The 20,821-nt window shown below is 44.0% G+C and overlaps 1 protein-coding gene and 1 non-coding gene across 2 annotated transcripts in view; both read right to left on the bottom strand.

Annotated features, from left to right (window-relative positions):
* The window catches only part of POLA1 (DNA polymerase alpha 1, catalytic subunit), a 370,264-nt gene extending 350,182 nt beyond the window's left edge, over positions 1–20,082 (bottom strand). Inside the window, 3 exon segments of the mRNA XM_044284006.1 lie at positions 8,510–8,606; positions 9,733–9,857; positions 19,952–20,082. Coding sequence (XP_044139941.1) covers positions 8,510–8,606; positions 9,733–9,857; positions 19,952–19,988 — 259 coding nt within the window. The 5' untranslated portion in view covers positions 19,989–20,082.
* Positions 9,440–9,546, bottom strand: LOC122933508. The gene has a single exon (XR_006388463.1). It is a non-coding gene; the product is annotated as a U6 spliceosomal RNA (small nuclear RNA).
* Positions 20,083–20,821: the final 739 nt, after the last annotated feature.

The raw sequence follows: 20,821 nt of genomic DNA, 5'->3' as shown, positions 1-20,821 counted from the left end.
TCTCGGCGGGAAGGGGGAGAGAGAGAAGAGAAAAATGGAGTCAGGGGGGGGGGGGGGGGGGGGAGAAGATAGCAGCGTGGGGGGGAAAAGCGTGGGGGTGCTGAGGATGCTGCTGTGCTGCATTGTCCTGCAGATGAGCGCTCAGAATGAGCGACCACGGGTGCCCCCCTTACCCAGAGGGGTAGATGCTGCAGATAGGGACGGGGTATGGGCTGGAATAGCCATCTCACCGTGCGACGTCTTCACCCTCAGTCCTTTCCAGCAGGGTCGCCCCTTCAGCCACTGGCACCGCAGTGGCAGGAAGCTGGAAGAGGGGCTTGGCGTGCGGGCGACCCCCTAGCTGGCGGGATGTAGGGGAGCCATTGCTGCCCAGATCCTCCTATTGCTTCTGTGGGGGAGGCAGCAGTGCAGATAAGTTGGCACTGGCGCAGCTCAACCCCGGGAGAGCAGAGAGGTCAAATGCGTCTCTGGTATCCCTAGGAAAAAATAAAATAACAAAATTAGAAGAAAAAGTAAAAATAACAAGGAGAAAACAGCCCTGCAGTAGCAGGGAGTGTCTTGCCTCCTTGGACACTAAGCTAAAACTGGTAGCCTCTATCTCCAGGCTGAGGGTATAGCTGATGGAGGAGGGGCTTAACAGTTTTACTTAGTGTCACGCCTCCTAGGGAGCTGAGCTATACCCAAGGTCTGTGTCCCCCAAGGAAAATGGGCGAGAAAATTAATTTCTAACACGTTCCTGCAGCATGGCCCCTGAAACCGAAAAGCTAAACTTACCTGATCCCCGCCATTTCGGTCCTTCACACGGCCCCCATCTTCCGGTCCCCACGCTGTTTTCACCTGGCATTGCGTGGCCATGGTCACATGCACCTCTCAAGCCAATCATTGGCTTCAGCGGTGATATAGTCACAAGCAGCATGTCACCACTGAAGCCAGTCACTGACTAGAGCAGTGTATGTGACCATGGCCATGCACTGCCAGGTGTAAACAACGCAGGAACTGGAAGATGGAGGCAGCGAAAAGGACCTGGATGGTATGGAGCAGGTAAGTATGCATCTTCCGATTCAGGGGCAATGCTACAGGAACTTGTTAAAAATAGTTTTTACAGGAAAAACCTGGAAAACTGGTGACATTTTCTTATTCGCAAAGGAGTGCTTTCCTTCAATGCAGAGGACGGCACTCACTGTTTATTACCTACTCCTGCCCCCCCCAGTTACAGGCGCCATGTAATAACCAGTAAGCACTTTCCCTTACTAGTGGGGAAAACGCTTATTGGTTACCACTTTAATAACCAGGCCTGAACAGACACTTTCTGTGATTTAGCGCACGTAGTGGTTCAAACTGTTGTAACTTTTTAATGTTTTATGTGTTGGGACTACCAAAATCATTTTTGCAACTATTTATTTACTTGACACATAGAGCCTTATAATTAATTTTTTTGTTTATTTGGCAGAAAAACTGTACTAAATGTTTTTAAAAAGTTATTTTTTTTCCCAACAATAGCTCCTTATTCTTTAAATATGCAAACTGATACCAAAATAAAATTATTATAATAATTAGTTCCCTATTTTGTGTCATTTTGTTATACAATATGCATAGTTTCACGTGACTGTTTTGGTTGGTGTGTTTTTTTTATGTATTATTTTTCTTTTCTTTTTTAACAACTTACGGTACTTTTTAATATATTTCTGCTACAAAATATATCCCCCAAGGTCATAAAAAAACCTTTGGAGGACACAGACATTTTCAGTAAATTTTTAACTTTTTCCTTTTTATTTTATTTGTATTTTATTAATATTCTATTGTATTTTTTTTTTTATAATTGGTTTATTACTTATTTTTTAAATATATTTTTGCCACATAATATGTGCCCAAGAGGTCATAAAAAGACTGTTGGGGACAATGAACACTTATTTTGCTTTTTTTTGTATTTTATTATTTTAAAACATTATTTTTTTTATATTTTTTTTTATCATTTTCAATTTTTTTTTTTTTTCCCGCCATATAATGTGTCCCAAAGGATCATAAAAACCCTGTTGGGCGACAGTGAGCACTCTTATATTTTGCAATTTTTCCTTTTTCTTTTATTTGTATTTTTTTAATTTATAATTTTCTATTTTTTGCCATATCATATTTTATTTCTTGTTTTCTTTGTGTTATTATTTCTTTGTTTTCATCTTTTGAAAATAATGTAACTTTTTATTTAATATATTTTTTCCACATAAAAAAACTTTTGAGAGGAGCCCCAGTTACAAGGGAAACAAGCCTGCTGTGGGGGCTTTGTACAAGGCAGAGCTGAGCAGGGTCTCCTGACCCTGCAGCTCTGCGTTCCTCTGCCCCCAAGCCGGGTCCACCATGCATAGCGCACCGCTCACCGGCAGCCTGGGACCCGTCCTGCTCCTGTGCCAGAGCAGGAGGTGTTAAGAGTGCGGCACTCATGGCAGAAACACAGCTGATCACAAGATCAGCTGTGCTTCTGTCTAGGAGGATGGGGGCCGCATGCAGCCTGCGCACCTCTGTTCTAGGCACTGGTGAGTGCACACATCTGCTGGAGTATAGGAACAGGGACACTAAGGGGCCAAGTATAGGGAGCCAAAAGAGCCTTAATCTGACTGCATGTAATGAGACATCGCCACCCAGAAAATACTTGTCACGGCTGAGGATGGGGAAAATCCGCAGTCGTGCGATGCCAGAATATGTAAACCCCTGCTCGGCCAGGACGAGAGAATTAGGGAGCAGGTCACCTCCTAACGCATCCCTAATCCGTCCCTAACTCCTAGCTGCATGGGCCGACCTTGAAGGTAGGAGGGCCCATGCTCAGGAACCTCGGATCCCTACTCACCCTCCGCCGGTCCCTGAACTAGGAGTGAAGGGTAAGACGACCTGTTCCTTCTGGACACGGAGGAACAGGAGTCTCACTGACCAAGCTGCAGGAAAAAGTGAAACAGAAACAGGCCTATGGATATGGCAGGTGAACTGCACTAGTTCCAGCCACCTGCCACAGCCTTGCTGACTGGATCCGTGTGCAGGCAAGCTGAAGTCCACAAACAATACAAATAGAACTCAGCACACACACAACCACACACAGGAACCCAGATCCATAGCTGCACAGAATAAAAAAGGAAAACATAAACTGAACATCACATAAACTTAAACTTATGACCACAAGGGTGGCCCCCACTGGCATGTGATATAACACAGGAGACTACTCCAGCTAGTCATGGCTGAAGTACCCCTCAGACTGGAGATAACAATGAGGCTTTATAGGCCCAAGTAGTCACACCCACACAGACACACCCAGTGATCACACACACAGAAGGGAATTAACCCTTCCAACACCAGGAAGTGTAGTGAGACCACATAAAGGAAAATAGACACAAATACTCACTGCAGCTGTTACCGTTGACAACGACATGTGTGGCAGACGTTTCCTGGGAGCCGGCCAAAAGGCCGAGACACTGCCACCACATGTACTAAACCCCAAACGTTGCCACGGGCAGCCACAGATAAAAGGAAAATGTCAGAGTGCACACCAAACATAAAACAGAGTGCACACCAGACATTCAGAGTGCATACAAACACCCACACAAACCAAAGGCAACCGCACACATACCTGTCTGCGGCAACCGCACTTGAGGCAGACAGCAAAGTGCCCCCAGCTGCGGTTGACACAACAAACCAAACCGCGGGCAACTGTATGCGGCTCCCAAGGAGTCACGGCCATAAACATGGTCGTGACAGTACTGCTTCTGTGCATATGGAATCCAGGGCAATCACAGGCTCATGTGCTTCTACAGAAGACATACCAGGGCTCCAGATGGTGACCAAAGTGGTCGCCAACGCGACTTCGAATTTACAAATGGCGACAAGACTTTTTAGTCTTGTCGCCATTTGCGACTAGACCCGCCGCAGCTCTGCAGTTGAATACAGTGGTGGGGCACAGGAGATGACAGTTCTCTGCCCCGCCGCCGATGTTCTTCTCAGCAGTGCAGTGAAGGAGTCTCTCCCTCCCCCCTGTGCTGCTGCCGCCGCCGCCAATAAAGAAAGAGAAGGGGGGGAGGAGGGGAGGGGCTGTGGCCAATGCGCCACCAATGAAGAAAACTGACCTGTAATACAAATACAGGTCCTTCTCCAAAAATTTGCATATTGTGATAAAGTTCATTATTTTCTGTAATGTACTGATAAACATTAGACTTTCATATATTTTTGATTCATTACACACAACTGAAGTAGTTCAAGCCTTTTATTGTTTTAATATTGATGATTTTGGCATACAGCTCATGAAAACCCAAAATTCCTATCTCAATAAATTAGCATATCATGAATAGGTTCTCTAAACGAGCTATTAACCTAATCATCTGAATCAACTAATTAACTCTAAACACCTGCAAAAGATTCCTGAGGCTTTTAAAAACTCCCAGCCTGGTTCATTACTCAAAACCGCAATCATGGGTAAGACTGTCGACCTGACTGCTGTCCAGAAGGGCATCATTGACACCCTCAAGCAAGAGGGTAAGACACAGAAAGAAACATCCAGAGCCACCGTGTACAGGCGTGTGCAGGAAATGGGCTACAGGTGCCGCATTCCCCAGGTCAAGTCACTTTTGAACCAGAAACAGCGGCAGAAGCGCCTGACCTGGGCTACAGAGAAGCAGCACTGGACTGTTGCTCAGTGGTCCAAAGTACTTTTTTCGGATGAAAGCAAATTTTGCATGTCATTCGGAAATCAAGGTGCCAGAGTCTGGAGGAAGACTGGGGAGAGGGAAATGCCAAAATGCCTGAAGTCCAGTGTCAAGTACTCACAGTCAGTGATGGTCTGGGGTGCCACGTCAGCTGCTGGTGTTGGTCCACTGTGTTTTATCAAGGGCAGGGTCAATGCAGCTAGCTATCAGGAGATTTTGGAGCACTTCATGCTTCCATCTGCTGAAAAGCTTTATGGAGATGAAGATTTCATTTTTCAGCACGACCTGGCACCTGCTCACAGTGCCAAAACCACTGGTAAATGGTTTACTGACCATGGTATTACTGTGCTCAATTGGCCTGCCAACTCTCCTGACCTGAACCCCATAGAGAATCTGTGGGATATTGGGAAGAGAAAGTTGAGAGATGCAAGACCCAACACTCTGGATGAGCTTAATGCCGCTATCGAAGCATCCTGGGCCTCCATAACACCTCAGCAGTGCCACAGGCTGATTGTCTCCATGCCACGCCGCATTGAAGCAGTCATTTCTGCAAAAGGATTCCCGACCAAGTATTGAGTGCATAACTGAACATAATTATTTGAAGGTTGACTTTTTTTGTATTAAAAACACTTTTCTTTTATTGGTCGGATGAAATATGCTAATTTTTCTAGATAGGAATTTTGGGTTTTCATGAGCTGTATGCCAAAATCATCAATATTAAAACAATAAAAAGGCTTGAACTACTTCAGTTGGTGTGTAATGAATCTAAAATATATGAAAGTCTAATGTTTATCAGTACATTACAGAAAATAATGAACTTTATCACAATATGCTAATTTTTTTTAGAAGGACCTGTACAAGAGGCGGGTGCCGGAATCAAATTAACCCTTCAGGTGCAGTACCTGAGCGGTTAACTGCCGCTGATCGCAGCTCCCTGTCACAAAGGTCGGGTGCCGGCTATTTGATTCCAGCACCCGCCTCCTGTATTTGTATAAAAATAAGAAACACTGGAGGCACAGTGCGCCTGCGCCGCCGCCGCCCCCCCAACACTGGTGGCTCAGTGGGAAGTGCCAATGAGGGTTAAAAAATAATAAAAAAATTAAACTCACCTCCTCCAGTTGATCGTGTACCTGCTGGTCTCCTGTTCTTTCTTCAGGACCTGTGGTGACGTCACTGAGCTCATCACATGGTCCATTACCATGGTGATGTATCATGTGATGAGCACAGTGATGTCACCACAGGTCCTTTGACAGGTCCTGAAGAAAGAACAGGAGACGATCAATTGGAGGAGGCGAGTTAATTATTTTTTAACCCTCATTAGCACTGCCCACTGCGCCACCAATGTTTATTATATTGAGGGGGGGGCACACTGCGCCACCAATGTTTATTATACTGGGGTGTTGGGGGGGCGCACTGCACCACCAATGTTTATTATACTGGGGTGTTGGGGGGGCGCACTGCGCCACCAATGTTTATTATATTGACCTTTTACTATGCATTCTGTATTAAATAATGCTATTATTTTCCCTTATAACCATGTTATAAGGGAAAATAATACAGTGAATAGACTTTCATCCTAGCAACCATGCGTGAAAAATCGCACCGCATCCGCACTTGCTTGTGATTTTCACGCAGCCCCATTAACTTCTATGGGGCCTACGTTGCGTGAAAAACGCACAACATAGAGCATGCAGCGATTTTCACGCAACGCACAAGTTATGTGTGAAAATCACCGGTCATGTGCACAGCCCCATAGAAGTGAATGGGTCCGTATTTAGTGCGGTGGCATTCCGGTATTTTGAATACCAGATCTGGCACTAATACATTCCTATGGGGAAAAACGCTGGATCCGGCATTCAGGCAAATCTTCAGTTTTTTTCACAGGAGATAAAACCGTAGCATGCTGCGGTTTTATCTTTTGCCTGATCAATCAAAATGACTGAACTGAAGACATCCTGGTGCATCCTGAACGTATTGCTCTCCATTAGAATGCATGGTGATATGCCTGATCAGTTCTTTTCTGGTATAGAGCCCCTAGGACGGAACTCAATGCCGGAAAAGAAAAACGCTAGTGTGAAAGTACCCTAAAATATTAAGTTTAAATCCCCCCTTTCCCAATTTTACATATAAAATATATAAACAATAAATAAACATATTAAATAGCGCTGTCCAAACTATTAAAATATATCTCCATATTTTAGTCACCTTGTCACCCCAAAAAATAGGATAGGACTATTCTATTATGGGCCGAATGTTTCATAAAATGCGAAATGCACGCTGCTTTTTTTGGTGGTTTTTTTTTTGGGGGGGGGGGGGGGCGTTTTTTTCGCAGTATTGAGTATCGCAATATTTTTTTATAGTGACGAAAGCGAATCAAAATTTTGGCATCAAAACAACCCTACGCCAATCTGATCAGCGTAGCGTTGTCACGATACCAAAATTTAGATTTGGTTTCGATTTGGCTCCTAAATTTTTCAGTTCAGGAGCCAATGGCTACTAGGTATTTTTTTTTTGTCTGGAGCACTGCATACTACAGATTACAACCATGATAATTGGCCATGTTAATGAGTCCTAAAGGTCTATTAACATGAGCCGATTTTTTTATACATGAAACTTTTTAGTGTGTTTTGCAGTAAAAACTGCACTGCCAAAACCACAGCCGTTTGCAGTAAAAGTCATACAGTTCTGCCGCAGAGCCATTGCCCTCTCGGCATACTAATGGACAATGTACCTACACTCTATTTGGTGTAGTTATATGCTGTGGATGAAGTATTGCTATTTAAAGCAGCAAGCCAACCACTAAGTGTGAATACACCCTAAATGAACTGCAGATTTACTTGGATGTTCACCAGTGTGAAACTATTTATGGGCAAATTGTCTGAGAATAGCATGCATAGTGCTATATTATGGACCAGTGTGTGCATGAACCATTAATCTTATATTGGGCATGATCTGCACTATAAAACTATGAACTCACCAAAAAGGCATCTATGTCAAACTTTATTATCCCCTTCCCGACTGCTCACTGGTTATATACGTCCTATCTGCACATACTCTGTGGAGATAGCATTTATATAAACGTTTAGGCAGCGCTGGGATTAAAGCTCCGGCAATCTAGCAGGAGCAGGTCGGGTCCTGGCTTTGAGACACAGCGGGGACCATGAGGAGAAAACAGGAGCTGGAGGACAGCGCAGCACAAGCGCCAGGGGGACAGCAGGTCACGTGAAAGCCGGGGGTGTCTGGGACAGGAGAAAAGCTGCAGGGTCTTTTTATGACCTCCTGGGGGAAATATGTGCCAAAAATAAATAAAACTATAAGTAAAAAAATAAATAAAAAATAAGGAATACAAATTAAAAAATAAGTAAAAATTTGGTCACTAGCAGAAACCGTCACCAGTTGCCCCGTTCACTCAAACCTATACATGGGTCACAAAATAGGGAACCCATTGCAATAAATAATTTCTGTGTCAGTTTAAATATTTAATAAAAATCTATAATTAAAAAGAATTATTTTTTTTATAATTAGCGGTTTCCCCCCAAATTAAACCTAAACAAAGGAGGAAAAAAAAAAATCTCTAAAAAACATTCTAATAAGTCCCAAGTAAAAAAATAAAATAAAAATTATTTGGGTAGTCAAACAAAGAAATAAAAGCTAGGGTCACTAAACCACCACGCGCACAAAATCACTAAAATTTGCCTGGACATTCAGGACATTTTTGGGCCCAGTCATGAAAGGGTTAATATTATACTTGAACCAGAAGTTTCTCCTCTGTATCAGTCCAGTATAAAAGTTCAGAACATGCACCCCTATAGTAACTAGAATTTACTTACCATCATCCACTATCCAGTCATCATCTTGGCGTTCACGTACTATCCTCGAATAGGAGTCCTCATCCACCTCTTCATAAATGCTTGCCATTTCTTCCACCTAACAGCAAAACAGATAAATGCTGAACACATCCATGGAGATGATCAGAAGCATGTGCGTTAGTCTCTGTATACAGAAGCGTTCACCGCCTCCAGTTGGGTTTCCATCACTTTTGGTGACAGGAACAGCGCACTATACTGTATATTCTTGCAGTCAGAACAAGCAAAACCTTGGCAGAAAATCCCCCATAGCAGTACTCTGGTTCTGTCAAGCAGGCTGCATATACCTCCATCCAACATAAAACACCCGGTTAGAACAAAGAATGGGTTAATACACTAAATTTTAAGTGAATAATCCACTTTTGTAATTTATTAAATCAGTGTTAAAATAAGCACCACTGTGTAGCCATCTCGAAAGCCAGCATCATGTTTGGTATAAAGCCTTTGAGTATAGCCTCTACTTTCTTCTGTGGAGATCCAGCACAGCATCATGGTTTCTGAGATAAATGGAAGCCATGACACCAGTGTGAACATAGCCTAACATTTATCTGCTGCCTTTTTCTAGGCCATAAAATCATGCCAGGTGGTTGATCGGAAAGGGATGCAAATGAGCTCTTAACAAGCTCTGCCTCCAGATATAAGGCAGCTATCCTATAAGTCAATGTTCAGCTCTTTCACTAAGCCTCGAGACATGACTTGGATATTAAATAAGCCAGCAACTCATCTGCAGACAGCTTTTTTTTTATTTTTTTTATTGAAAGCCCAAAATCATGCTTTCTCACCCCGTGCAACAAAATCGTGCACTAGGTCGCGGTCTATCGCAGGCCTCTCAGAAGAGAAGGGCCCCCCACAAACCATTCCCAATCCCTCCGGGGCCAAAGCTCCTGCAAGGGGCTAAATATGGAACACTTCACAAATTTGCGTGTCAGCCTTGTGCAGGGGCCATGCTGATCTTCTCTGTATCGTTCCAATTTTAGTATATGTGCTGCCGAAACAAGTGCGGACTTTAGCTGTCTTTAGTCTTGTATGAAAGCATGGAATGTCAGTTTTCAAACAAGACCAGTTGCACGTTTCTAGCTGCTACCATTCAGGATATAGCATCTAAAGCAGCCCTCCTCCCTCCAGTTAGCTACTTTTCCCACTGCTGGAGCTGGACTGTTGCAAAACAGGTGGTTAAAATAGTTTACCTCATATTTGACTTTTTCACCAGATTTTGCTTTTCTCAGTCTCTCTAAGGCTTCCTTACGGCCCTTTTTCTCCGTTTTTTCTCGACGAGAGCGAGATGCAGCAAAGCTCCCGGAGTCAGTCATTTCTGAAAATAAAATGACAAGTAAAGAGATTTAGTGATAGGCACATTTTCTTAGCACCCAGCACTGGCACAACCTAAAGAGTCCACATGGTACTGTTCCCTCTTCCCGCAGATCAGTGCAAAAAGAGACCACAATAGCCCACACATACCAGCCCTGTGACCACTTTCTGGCCCATCTTCAGGTGAATAATGGTGTATCTTATTTAAGTATTCGTAATGTAGGTGCAGCTTTATTCTGCATGATATCTAAGTGGGTGTGCTTGTGGACTGAGGGGTTTTCTTTTTTTTTTTTTGTTTGCAGGTCACCAGCAAGTGGTTAAAAGGGGTTATCCATGGCCTATGAACAGAAGCATACTTACTTGCTCCATGGCTCCCAGGCTGTCTTCACTGCAATTTCAGCTCCCACATGTAAACTTCCTACATGGACAAGGTCATGTTCGTCAATGCAGCCAATGACTGACCACAATAGTGACTTGTAATGTGCTGCTTGGGGACATGTCATCCACTGAGGTCAGTCCACACCCAGTACATGCAGGAAGTCTGCATGTGAGGAACAGAAGTGCAGAGAAGACAGCCTGGGAGGCACAACCAGACCAGGCCTCTTTCACATCAGCGTTTGTTACGTTTATTATTTTACTCCCTTATAGGAGCAGAACAAAAAAACAAGCAAATGGAGCCGAACAGACCCCACTGGGATCCGTATAGGAGGATCATTTTTTTAGCAAAGAAAATAATTCAGCATGGGGGTCTTTCTCCGCTATTTTTAACAAATTCTGTGAAGAGAGCCTAATGGGCTATTTACACAACCGTATCCATTTTGCGGTCCTGCAAAACATTGATGTGGTCCTTGTGCATCCCATACTTTTCACGGGTCCCACTGTAATAATGAGAGATGAGCGAATTTCTTGAAATTGAAGAGCGAGTTTTATGAAATTCATTCACGCTTCGTTTACTGGTAAAAGGCGAATTGCGTTATGGATTCCGTTACCACAGACCATAACACAATTCTATGACAGAATGCCTTTAGAGGAATTCTGTTATTCATTCCGTCATAATAGAAGTCTATGGACTTACAATAACGGAAACTGGACGGATCCGCTTGGCAGCCTATAGACTTCCGTTATGCATTCTGTCATAGAATAGCGTTATGGTCCGTGGAAACAGAATCCATAACGCAATTCACCTTTTACCAGTAAACGAAGCATGAACGAATTTTAAAATATGAAATTCGCTCATCTCTAGTAATAATGACTATGCTTGTCTGCAAAATAGAGAATAGGACATGTTCTATCTTTTGTGCTGGATCATCGAATGGACACACGGATGTAGACGGCACGCGGTATGCCGTCTACATTTTTTGTGGTCCTATTGAAGTGAATGGATCAAATTGCGACCTGCAAAAATGCAGATCAGGTGTGGACTGAAAATACTGTTACATAATTAGCCCCCAAGTATGCTTCCCGTCACAGGTCACATGGACATCCCCTTTAAGCCTTTGCAGGTGGCAAAAGAATCAGAAGTGCAGAGTATGGTCCTTCCAAGGTAACCTCTCCAGCCTTCTTCTACCAGGTACAACTTAATAAAGGTTATAATACCGAAACGTCTTGTTATGTTCTCTGGATGCCAATTCTTTAAAGGGGTTGTCCCACAAAAAAATAATCTACAGTTTTGAAACCAGCAGCAGGATCAGAACACTTTTGTAATCGCATATAATTAAAGATTTAGCATAGCTTTCATTGAATAACTTGGTGGCCATCTGTATTTTTCTTCTTCCTTTGTCCTGCTCACTGAGAAGGCCGCACATGCTCAGTTTCATCCTTCTACTGCCTCCTGAGTTGTGATTAGGAAAGAGCTCTCTCTTGTAAAGGTCGCACAATGTAATTACAACTGTTCGTCCCATTGAGGTGAATGTCCTGTAATTACAATGCGCTGCTGCAGCAAAGGAGATGACGCACAAGTTATTTGGAAGAGGAAGCAGCATTCACTCAAATGTCACTTCCGCTTCGAACTGCTGATCAGCCGGGGCACCAGGAGTCAGACCGCCCCATCTGATATTGATGACCTATCCTGACCATAGGTCACAAATATTGTAGCACGGCACAAGCCCAATGTCCTATTCTTCTCCACTTTGTGGATTCCTCTGCATTTCGGCACCAAAATCCGTACGTGTTGAATATCTGTGGATTTTAATGCAGTTTTGCCCTGATCTTATCGTTTGCATTGCAAAGCGTGAAATCTGACCTAACAATTGACATTCTGCGGATATCGATATCCTCACAGCAGGTGAATTTCAGCTCAGATTAAATGAAAAGTGTACATGAGATGTCAGGTCTCATCCACTATGCTGGTACTGTATTACGCTAGGATTTTTCTGCATAATCCTCAACATGTGCATCCTGAAGGGGGTTTCTGACCATTAGGGTCCATTCACATGTCCGTGGTGTATTGTGGATCCACAATACACCCGGCCAGCACCCCCCCAATAGAAGTGCCTATTCTTGTCCGCAATTGCGGACAAGAATAGGACATGTTCAATTTTTTTGCGGAGCCGCGGCCCGGAAGTTCAGGGCCGCGCTCCGGAAATGTGGATACGGAGAGCACATAGTGTGCTCTCCGCATCTCTTCCGGCCCCATAGAGAATGAATGGGTCCGCACCCATTCCCGATATTGCGGAACAGATGCAGATTTATTTGCGGACGTTTGAATGGACCCTTATACTCATTTTACCTATACCTTGCGGCCTGCACCACGTATAGAGAGATTCATACTTACCTGCATGCTGGCTCCCATTCCTCCATCGTCTGGTCCCCGTATGGACACAGTCACTTACATCAATGCAGCCAATAATTGGCTTCAGCAATGATGTGTCGCTTGGGGATGGAAGAAAACAAGCTGGGGAGCGGAAAATGGAGGAATGCAAGCCAACAAGACCACAGCAGCGAGGAGCAGATAAGTATGACTTTTTTTAATAGGCAATGCAGGCGACAGGGCATCAGTAACATGAGTATAGGAGGCTTCATGTACAGAATGGGGTTTGCGTCCTATATACAGTCCTGATCAAAAGTTTAAGGCCACTTGAAAAATGGCAAAAAATCATATTTAGCATGGCTGGATCTTAACAAGGTTCCAAGTAGAGCTTCAACATGCAACAAGAAGAAATGGGAGTGAGAAAACATTTTTTGAGCATTCAATTTAATGAAAACAACGAATAAACTGAAACAGGCTGTTTTTCAGCTGATCAAAAGTTTAAGACCACGCCTCAAAAAAATAAAAAATAAATAACAACCCCCCCCCCCCCCCCAAAAAAAAACAGAAATCCAACTTCCAAACATATACTCAGTAATGAGTAGCTCCACCGTTATTGTTTATCACTTCAAAAATGTGTTTCGGCATGCTTGATGCAAGCGTTTCCATGAGGTGAGTGGGAACATTTCTCCAAGTGGTGAAGACGAGAAAAGGTTCTCAATTGGATTTAGATCAGGGAAACACGCAGGATGGGCCAAAAGAGTGATGTTAATCTCCTGGAAGAAGTCTCTTTTACTGCGGGCATTGTGTACTGAGGGCCCTCAGTCATGAAGAATGCTCTCTGAAACATCTGGACATAGCCAGCGGCCGTTTGACGCCCCTGCACTTCCTGAAGCTCCATTGTTCCACTGAAGGAAAAAGCACCCCAGACCATTATGGCGCCCCCTCCACTGTGGCGCGAAGACGTTTTTTGTTTTTGAAGCCCTTCAGTCTCATATGCCGTCTGATGGTTATGGGGCTGCAGTCAGCACCAGTAAGGGCCTTAATTTGGGTCGAGGATCGTCCAGTGTCTTGACGGACAGCCAATTGGATCCTTCGGCTCAGTGCTGATGAAATTATTTTGGGTCTTCCACTTGACTTTTTTGTTTCATAACCCTCAGGATCATTTAAGAAATTCCAAATGACTGTCTTACTGCGTCCCACCTCAGCAGCGATGGCGCACTGTGAGAGACCCTGCTTATGCAGTTCAACAACCCGACCACGTTCAAAAAGGGAGAGTTTTTTTTGCCTTTGCCATCACAATGTTTGAATACCTGACAGAAAATGACAATGAATCCACATCTTTGCACAGATTTGGCCTTTTAAAAGGCATGTGGTCGTGGTCCTAAAATTTTGATCAGCTGAAAAACAGCCTGTTTCAGTTTATTCGTTGTTTTCATTTAATTAAATGCTCAAAAAATGTTTTGTCTCACTCTCATTTATTCTTGTTGCATGTTGAAGCTCTACTTGGAACCTTGTTAACCGCCTCAGGACCGTCGAACGCAGGATTACGTCCTGGCGGCGGCCCTGTTATTCCTCTTGGACGCACCGGCGCGTCATCTCGCGAGAGGCGAGATTTCCTGTGAACGCGTGCATGTTCACAGGATCGGACGGTAAACCAGTGGATCTACAGCTTGCCAGCGGCGATCATTCGCTGGCAGGCTGTAGATGCGATTTTTTTTAACCCTTCAAAAGGTATATCAGACGCTGCTTTGTTAACAGCGTCTGATATACCTGCTACCTGGTCCTCTGGTGGTCCCTTTTGCTTGGATCGACCACCAGAGGACACAGGACAGCTCTGTAATAAGTAGCACCAAGTACCACACTACACCCCCTGTCACTTATTAACCCCTGATCACCCCCCTGTCATTGATCACCCCCCTGTAAGGCTCCATTCAGACGTCCATATGTGTTTTGCGGATCCGCAAAACACAGACACCGCGGATCGGCAAAACGCGGACACCGGCAATGTGCTTTCCACATTTTGCGGATCCGCACATTGCCAGAACTATATAGAAAATGCCTTTTCTTGTCCGCAATTGCGGACAAGAATAGGACATCTTCTATAGGCTCTACAAAAAACGCAGTGTTCACTCGATTAGGCCTGATCTTGTGCGCACACTTGCGTTCAGTCCGCCCCACCGCAGTGACAGAATTTTTTTTTTTCTGATCACTGCAAAAACACAGTACAATCACTGCGGGGCTATAAAGATCACTTTTGAGGGGCATGGCGAGTTTATAGAAGGTTTATTTTTTTGGGGCACAAGTTAGCGGAAATTATTATTATCTATTTTTTTCTTACAAAGTCTCATATTCCACTAAGGGCTCTTTCACACTTGCGTTGTCCGGATCCGGCGTGTACTCCATTTGCCGGAATTACACGCCGGATCCGGAAAAACGCAAGTGAACTGAAAGCATTTGAAGACTGATCCGTCTTCAAAATGCGTTCAGTGTTACTATGGCAGCCAGGACGCTATTACAGTCCTGGTTGCCATAGTAGTAGTGGGGAGCGGGGGAGCAGTATACTTACAGTACTTACAGTCCATGCGGCTCCCGGGGCGCTCCAGAATGACGTCAGAGCGCCCCATGCGCATGAATGACGTGCCATGCGATCACGTCATCCATGCGCGTGGGGCACCCTGACGTCACTCTGGAGCGTCCCGGGAGCCACACGAACGGTAAGTATACTGCTCCCCCACTCCCCACTACACTTTACCATGGCTGCCAGGACTTTAGCTTCCCGGCAGCCATGGTAACCATTCAGAAAAAGCTAAACGGTCGGATCCGGCAATGCGCCGAAACAACGTTTAGCTTAAGTCCGGATCTGGATTAATGCCTTTCAATGGGCATTATTTCCGGATCCGGCCTTGCGGCAAGTGTTCAGGATTTTTGGCCGGAGCAAAATGCGCAGCATGCTGCGGTATTTTCTCCGGCCAAAAAACCTTCCGGTCCTGAACTGAAGATATCCTGATGCATCCTGAACGGATTTCTCTCCATTCAGAATGTATTAGGATAAAACTGATCAGGATTCTTCCGGCATAGAGCCCCGACGACGGAACTCTATGCCGGAAAAAAAGAACCCAAGTGTGAAAGAGCCCTAACTTGTGACAAAAAATAAAATCTCACATGAACTCACCATACCCCTCACGGAATCCAAATGCGTAAAAATTTTTGACATTTATATTCCAGATTTCTTCTCACGCTTTAGGTCCCCTAAAATGCCAGGGCAGTATAAATACCCCATAAGTGACCCCATTTTGGAAAGAAGACACCCCGAGGTATTCCGTGAGGGGCATGCGAGTTCCTACTGTCCTGGCATTTTAGGGACCCTAAAGCATGAGAAGAAGTCTGGAATCCAAATGCATAAAAATGCCCTCCTAAAAGGTACTCTTTGGAATTTGGGCCCCTTTGCGCACCTAGGCTGCAAAAAAAGTCACTCATGTGGTATCGCCGTACTCAGGAGAAGTAGGGCAATGTGTTTTGGGGTGTCTTTTTACATATACCCATGCTGGGTGAGAGAAATATCTCTCTAAAAGACAACTTTTAGCATTTTTTTATACAAAGTTGTCATTTGACAGAGATATTTCTCTCACCCAGCATGGGTATATGCAAAAATATACCCCAAAACACATCGTACTCAGGAGAAGTAGGGCAATGTGTTTTGGGGTATATTTTTGCATATACCCATGCTGGGTGAGAGAAATATCTCTGTCAAATGACAACTTTGTATAAAAAAAAATGCTAAAAGTTGTCTTTTAGAGAGATATTTATCTCACCCAGCATGGGTATATGTAAAAAGACACCCCAAAACACATTGCCCTACTTCTCCTGAGTACGGCGATACCACATGTGTGACACTTTTTTGCAGCCTAGGTGGGCAAAGAGGCCCAAATTCTAAAAAGCACCTTTAGGATTTCACAGGGCATTTTTTACGCATTTGGATTCCAAACTACTTCTCACGCCTTAGGTCCCCTAAAATGCCAGGGCAGTATAAATACCCCACAAGTGACCCCATTTTGGAAAGAAGACACCCCAAGGTAGTCCATGAGGGGTATGGTGAGTTCATGTAAAATTTTATTTTTTTGTCACAAGTTAGTGGAATATGAGACTTTGTAAGAAAAAAAGAAAATTCATTTTCCGCTAACTTTTGACAAAAAATAAAAACTTCTATGAACTCACTATGCCCATCAGCGAATACCGCAGGGTGTCTACTTTCCGAAATGAGGTCATTTGTGGGGTGTTTCTACTGTCTGGGCATTGTAGAACCTCAGGAAACATGACAGGTGCTCAGAAAGTTAAAGTGCGTAAATTCCCATTTTTGCACCATAGTTTGTAAACGCTATAACTTTTACCCAAACCAATAAATATACACTTATTGCATTTTTTTTTTGTCAAAAAGACATGTAGAACAATAAATTTAGAGAAAATTTTATATAGAAATGTAGGTTTAATTGAAAAATTTTACAACAGAAAGTGAAATTTTTTGTTTTTTTGCAAAAATTTCGGTCAATTTTGATTAATATCAAAAAAAGTAAAAATGTCAGCAGCAATGAAATACCACCAAATGAAAGCTCTATTAGTGAGAAGAAAAGGAGGTAAAGTTAAAGTAGTGTAGTGCAGAATTGTAAAAAGTGGTCTGGTCATTAAGGGGATTTAAGCTAGGGGAGGTGAGGTGGTTAAGATCCAGTCATGCTACATATGATTTTTTGCCATTTTTCAAGTGGTCTTAAACATTTGATCAGGATTGTATATATATGACATTCCCCTCTAGAAGCGATTCAATAGGCTCACATTGTAAGGGCAGAGGTCAAGTTTTAATGCATGGTTATGGCGACATTTTGCAGGCTTGAGGTTTTAATACATGATCAAGCAAGAGTCCACTGTCTAAAGCCGCTTTCACACGGACGAGTATTCCGCGCGGATGCGATGCGCGAGTTGAACGCATTGCACCCGCACTGAATCCCGACCCATTCATTTCTATGGGGCTGTTCACATGAGCAGTGATTTTCACACATCACTTGTGCATTGCGTGAAAATCGCAGCATGCTCTATTTTGTGCGTTTTTCACGTAACGCAGGCCCCATTGAAATTGAATGGGGTTGCGTGAAAATCGCAAGGATCCGCAAGCAATGCGATTTTCACACGCGGTTGCAAGGAGATGATCGGGGTGGAAACCATGTTATAAGGGAAAATAATAGCATTCTGAATACAGAATGCATAGTAAAATAGCGCTGGAGGGGTTAAAAAAAAAAAAAAAAAAAAAAAAAAAAAAAAAACTCACCTTAATCCACTTGATTGTGCAGCCGGCATCTCTTCTGGCTTCTTTCTTTGCTTTGTGCAGGAACAGGACCTGTGGTGATGTCACTCCGGTCATCACATGATCTTTTACCATGGTGATGGATCATGTGATGACCGGAGTGACGTCACCACAGGTCCTGTTCCTGCACAAAGCAAAGAAAGAAGCCAGAAGAGATGCCGGCTGCACAATCAAGTGGATTAAGGAGAGTTAAATTATTTTTTAACCCCTCCAGCGCTATTTTATTATGCATTCTGTATTCAGAATGCTATTTATTTTCCCTTATAACCATGTTATAAGGGAAAATAATACAATCTACAGAACACCAACCCCAAGCCCGAACTTCTGTGAAGCGTGCTATCATAAACAGGGCGATATTTCTAAGTCGCCTATACCAGGACTCGAAACCAGAGACAACTAACTGTGAGTAACAGATACAACATCCGACTTTTGTCAAGCGAACCAACACAGTTAATAAGCCGGTCTATAGACTAAAACTGCATGACGGAACTTGTATCTATGTGAGATTTCAGCTAGCAAGTTCTGTTACACCAATACATTGTATGGTAACTTATCTGGAGGAAAGATACATAGTGACATACTTGGGAGCAAGTGTGAAAGTAGCCTAACCCTTATATTGCTGGAAGTAACACTACTGTTGGACGAAACACAATTGCTTAATACAGTACAGTGAGATCATTGCTGATCCAGTGGATGCAGTTCCACCATAGTAGTCATAAGCCCATTGTGGCTTAATATCATTTTCAGTTTCGATATTAATGAAAGTTTTGTATTTTTTATATATTTTCGCAATTTCTATCCTACACACTAAACCTAGGTTTTTACACCTGTACACACAGATTATTATGTTGTTAGTGTGAACTATATCAATTCACTTGTATTTATTTGCTGACATTTTTTATATTGATTTATCGGTTATTCACCTTAGAAACCACAACAAGGTTATATTACACTACGGTCACCAAACACCAAGACGGCCATTGACAAATATTCCAGTTATCAGTGTTTTTACAAAATAATTTAATGACTATACTAATTATATATGTACAATAAATATTTAATACCATATCCAAGGAATTCTCTGTATACATATATGAGGTGTGCACAACCAACCTATATTTCTTCAATATTTTTTACTTTATAGACAGAGTGTGTCTATACTGGCTGGAGCACCCGCCCTATATTAACAACTAGGTGAGCCGTCACAACCCAACACTTTTTCTTCAAGTGAGACAATCCCTTGAGGGGTTGTCCCATCTCGGACATTGGGGCGTATTGCTAGGATATGTCCCCAATGTCTGATAGGTGAGAGTCCTGGAGGACTTACTTACAATGGAGCGCGCATGCGCAGCCACCCTCCATTCATTCCTACGGGAGCACCAAAAATAGCAGAGTGCGCCAAGTCCCAGTGAAATGAATGGAAAGCACTCTGCACATAGGCGTCCATTCGCGGTGTGCCCTCCGGGACTGTGCAGGCTCTGTTCCAAGTACAGGTGTGGGTCCCACAGATATGCCCCCACTGTCCAAGATGGGACAACCCCTTTAAGACAGACAAGGCTCTCCTGTCTCAGTCCTTGTCACATGGACTGTGGAAGCCACAGATGTCACTGATGCCGGCTTCATGACAGTGAACAGGGGTCCTGATGTCAGCATTTGTGGTACCTCAATATTTGGGCTGAGAGAGTTGGGGGGCCAGGACAGAGGTCATACACTGAGGTGCCTGACGCAGCAACACATAGTGTAAGTGGATTGTCCTGTAAGGTCTGACCACCAGCCAGGACATGATGGGACTACTAGTACTACAGGAGAGGGACCATGTATAGGACGGACTGGCCCTCAGGAGAAGCCAGCTGTACAAACGAGCGGCCGTCGCGGGGACAGTGCAGGACGTGACTGCCACAGGCTTCCCTGTCACATTTTCCCGCAGCTTCCATGCATCGGGTAGAGCTGACCGCAGCCTATATAACCAGACGTGTCCCCGCCTCCTCCCCGTTACCGTGCTGCTGGCTTCCTCCGCTGGACACAGGGGCCATGCTTGCTGTACTGCAATAATGACGGGAGCGAAGATCCTCGCGCCAAAACACCCAGAACCCGGACAAACAGAACTCCGCAATCGAACTGGCGCGACTTGGGCAACCAATCGGCATAGAGCAGGAAAGCGTGCGAACCAATCAGAACACAGCATTGTTCCACAGCGGTCCCACCATGCGCGCTCGCTCCCGCAGCTGAGGGGCGCGTTCCAGCAGAGGTTAAGGCACGCATGCGCAAGTCTCTCACACTAGAAGATTCGTGAGCATAGAGGGGTTAGATGGGGTGTGAATGTAGTGGTGAAAGGTTCCTTTAATTTCGACATAAAAGTGTTATGTAGATCTTGGAGGATGATTTACAGGGTTATATGTATGCAGTGGTGTAGCCAGAGTCCTATGTGTCCCAAAGCAAATATTGGTACACTCACATCCTCCCTGTGGGTATAACCCAGGGGTGCACCACCAATGAGGCGAGGCGATTTGCCCTTACCTGCTGCTGCCTGAGGCAGAGGGGGGCAGCAGAAGGAGGATTAGCTGTTTCTGCAGTATAGTATTGGGAAGCACAGCGGGCACAGTATGTATTGCTGTATTACCCCGTATGTTTTGTAGCTCTGTATGTAATGTTTTCTAAGTTTGTTTTTAACAGTAGTGCTGGAGGTAAGGGGTTAGGTTGAGAAATTGGGGGGGAATCGTTTCAGTTTTCACCTCAGGCAGCAGAAAGGCTAGGTGCACCCCTGGTATAACCAAAAATGCTATGCCTACCATCACAAAGAATACAACAGGTTTAGATAAATGGGTTCATGTATATTAAAATTCTATACGATATACAATAATTATGC

This window comes from Bufo gargarizans, chromosome 3, assembly GCF_014858855.1.
Source record: "Bufo gargarizans isolate SCDJY-AF-19 chromosome 3, ASM1485885v1, whole genome shotgun sequence".
Classification (NCBI taxonomy): Eukaryota; Metazoa; Chordata; class Amphibia; order Anura; family Bufonidae; genus Bufo; species Bufo gargarizans.
Note: the sequence above shows the minus strand (reverse complement) of the source record. Positions and strands in the feature narration are given on the sequence as shown.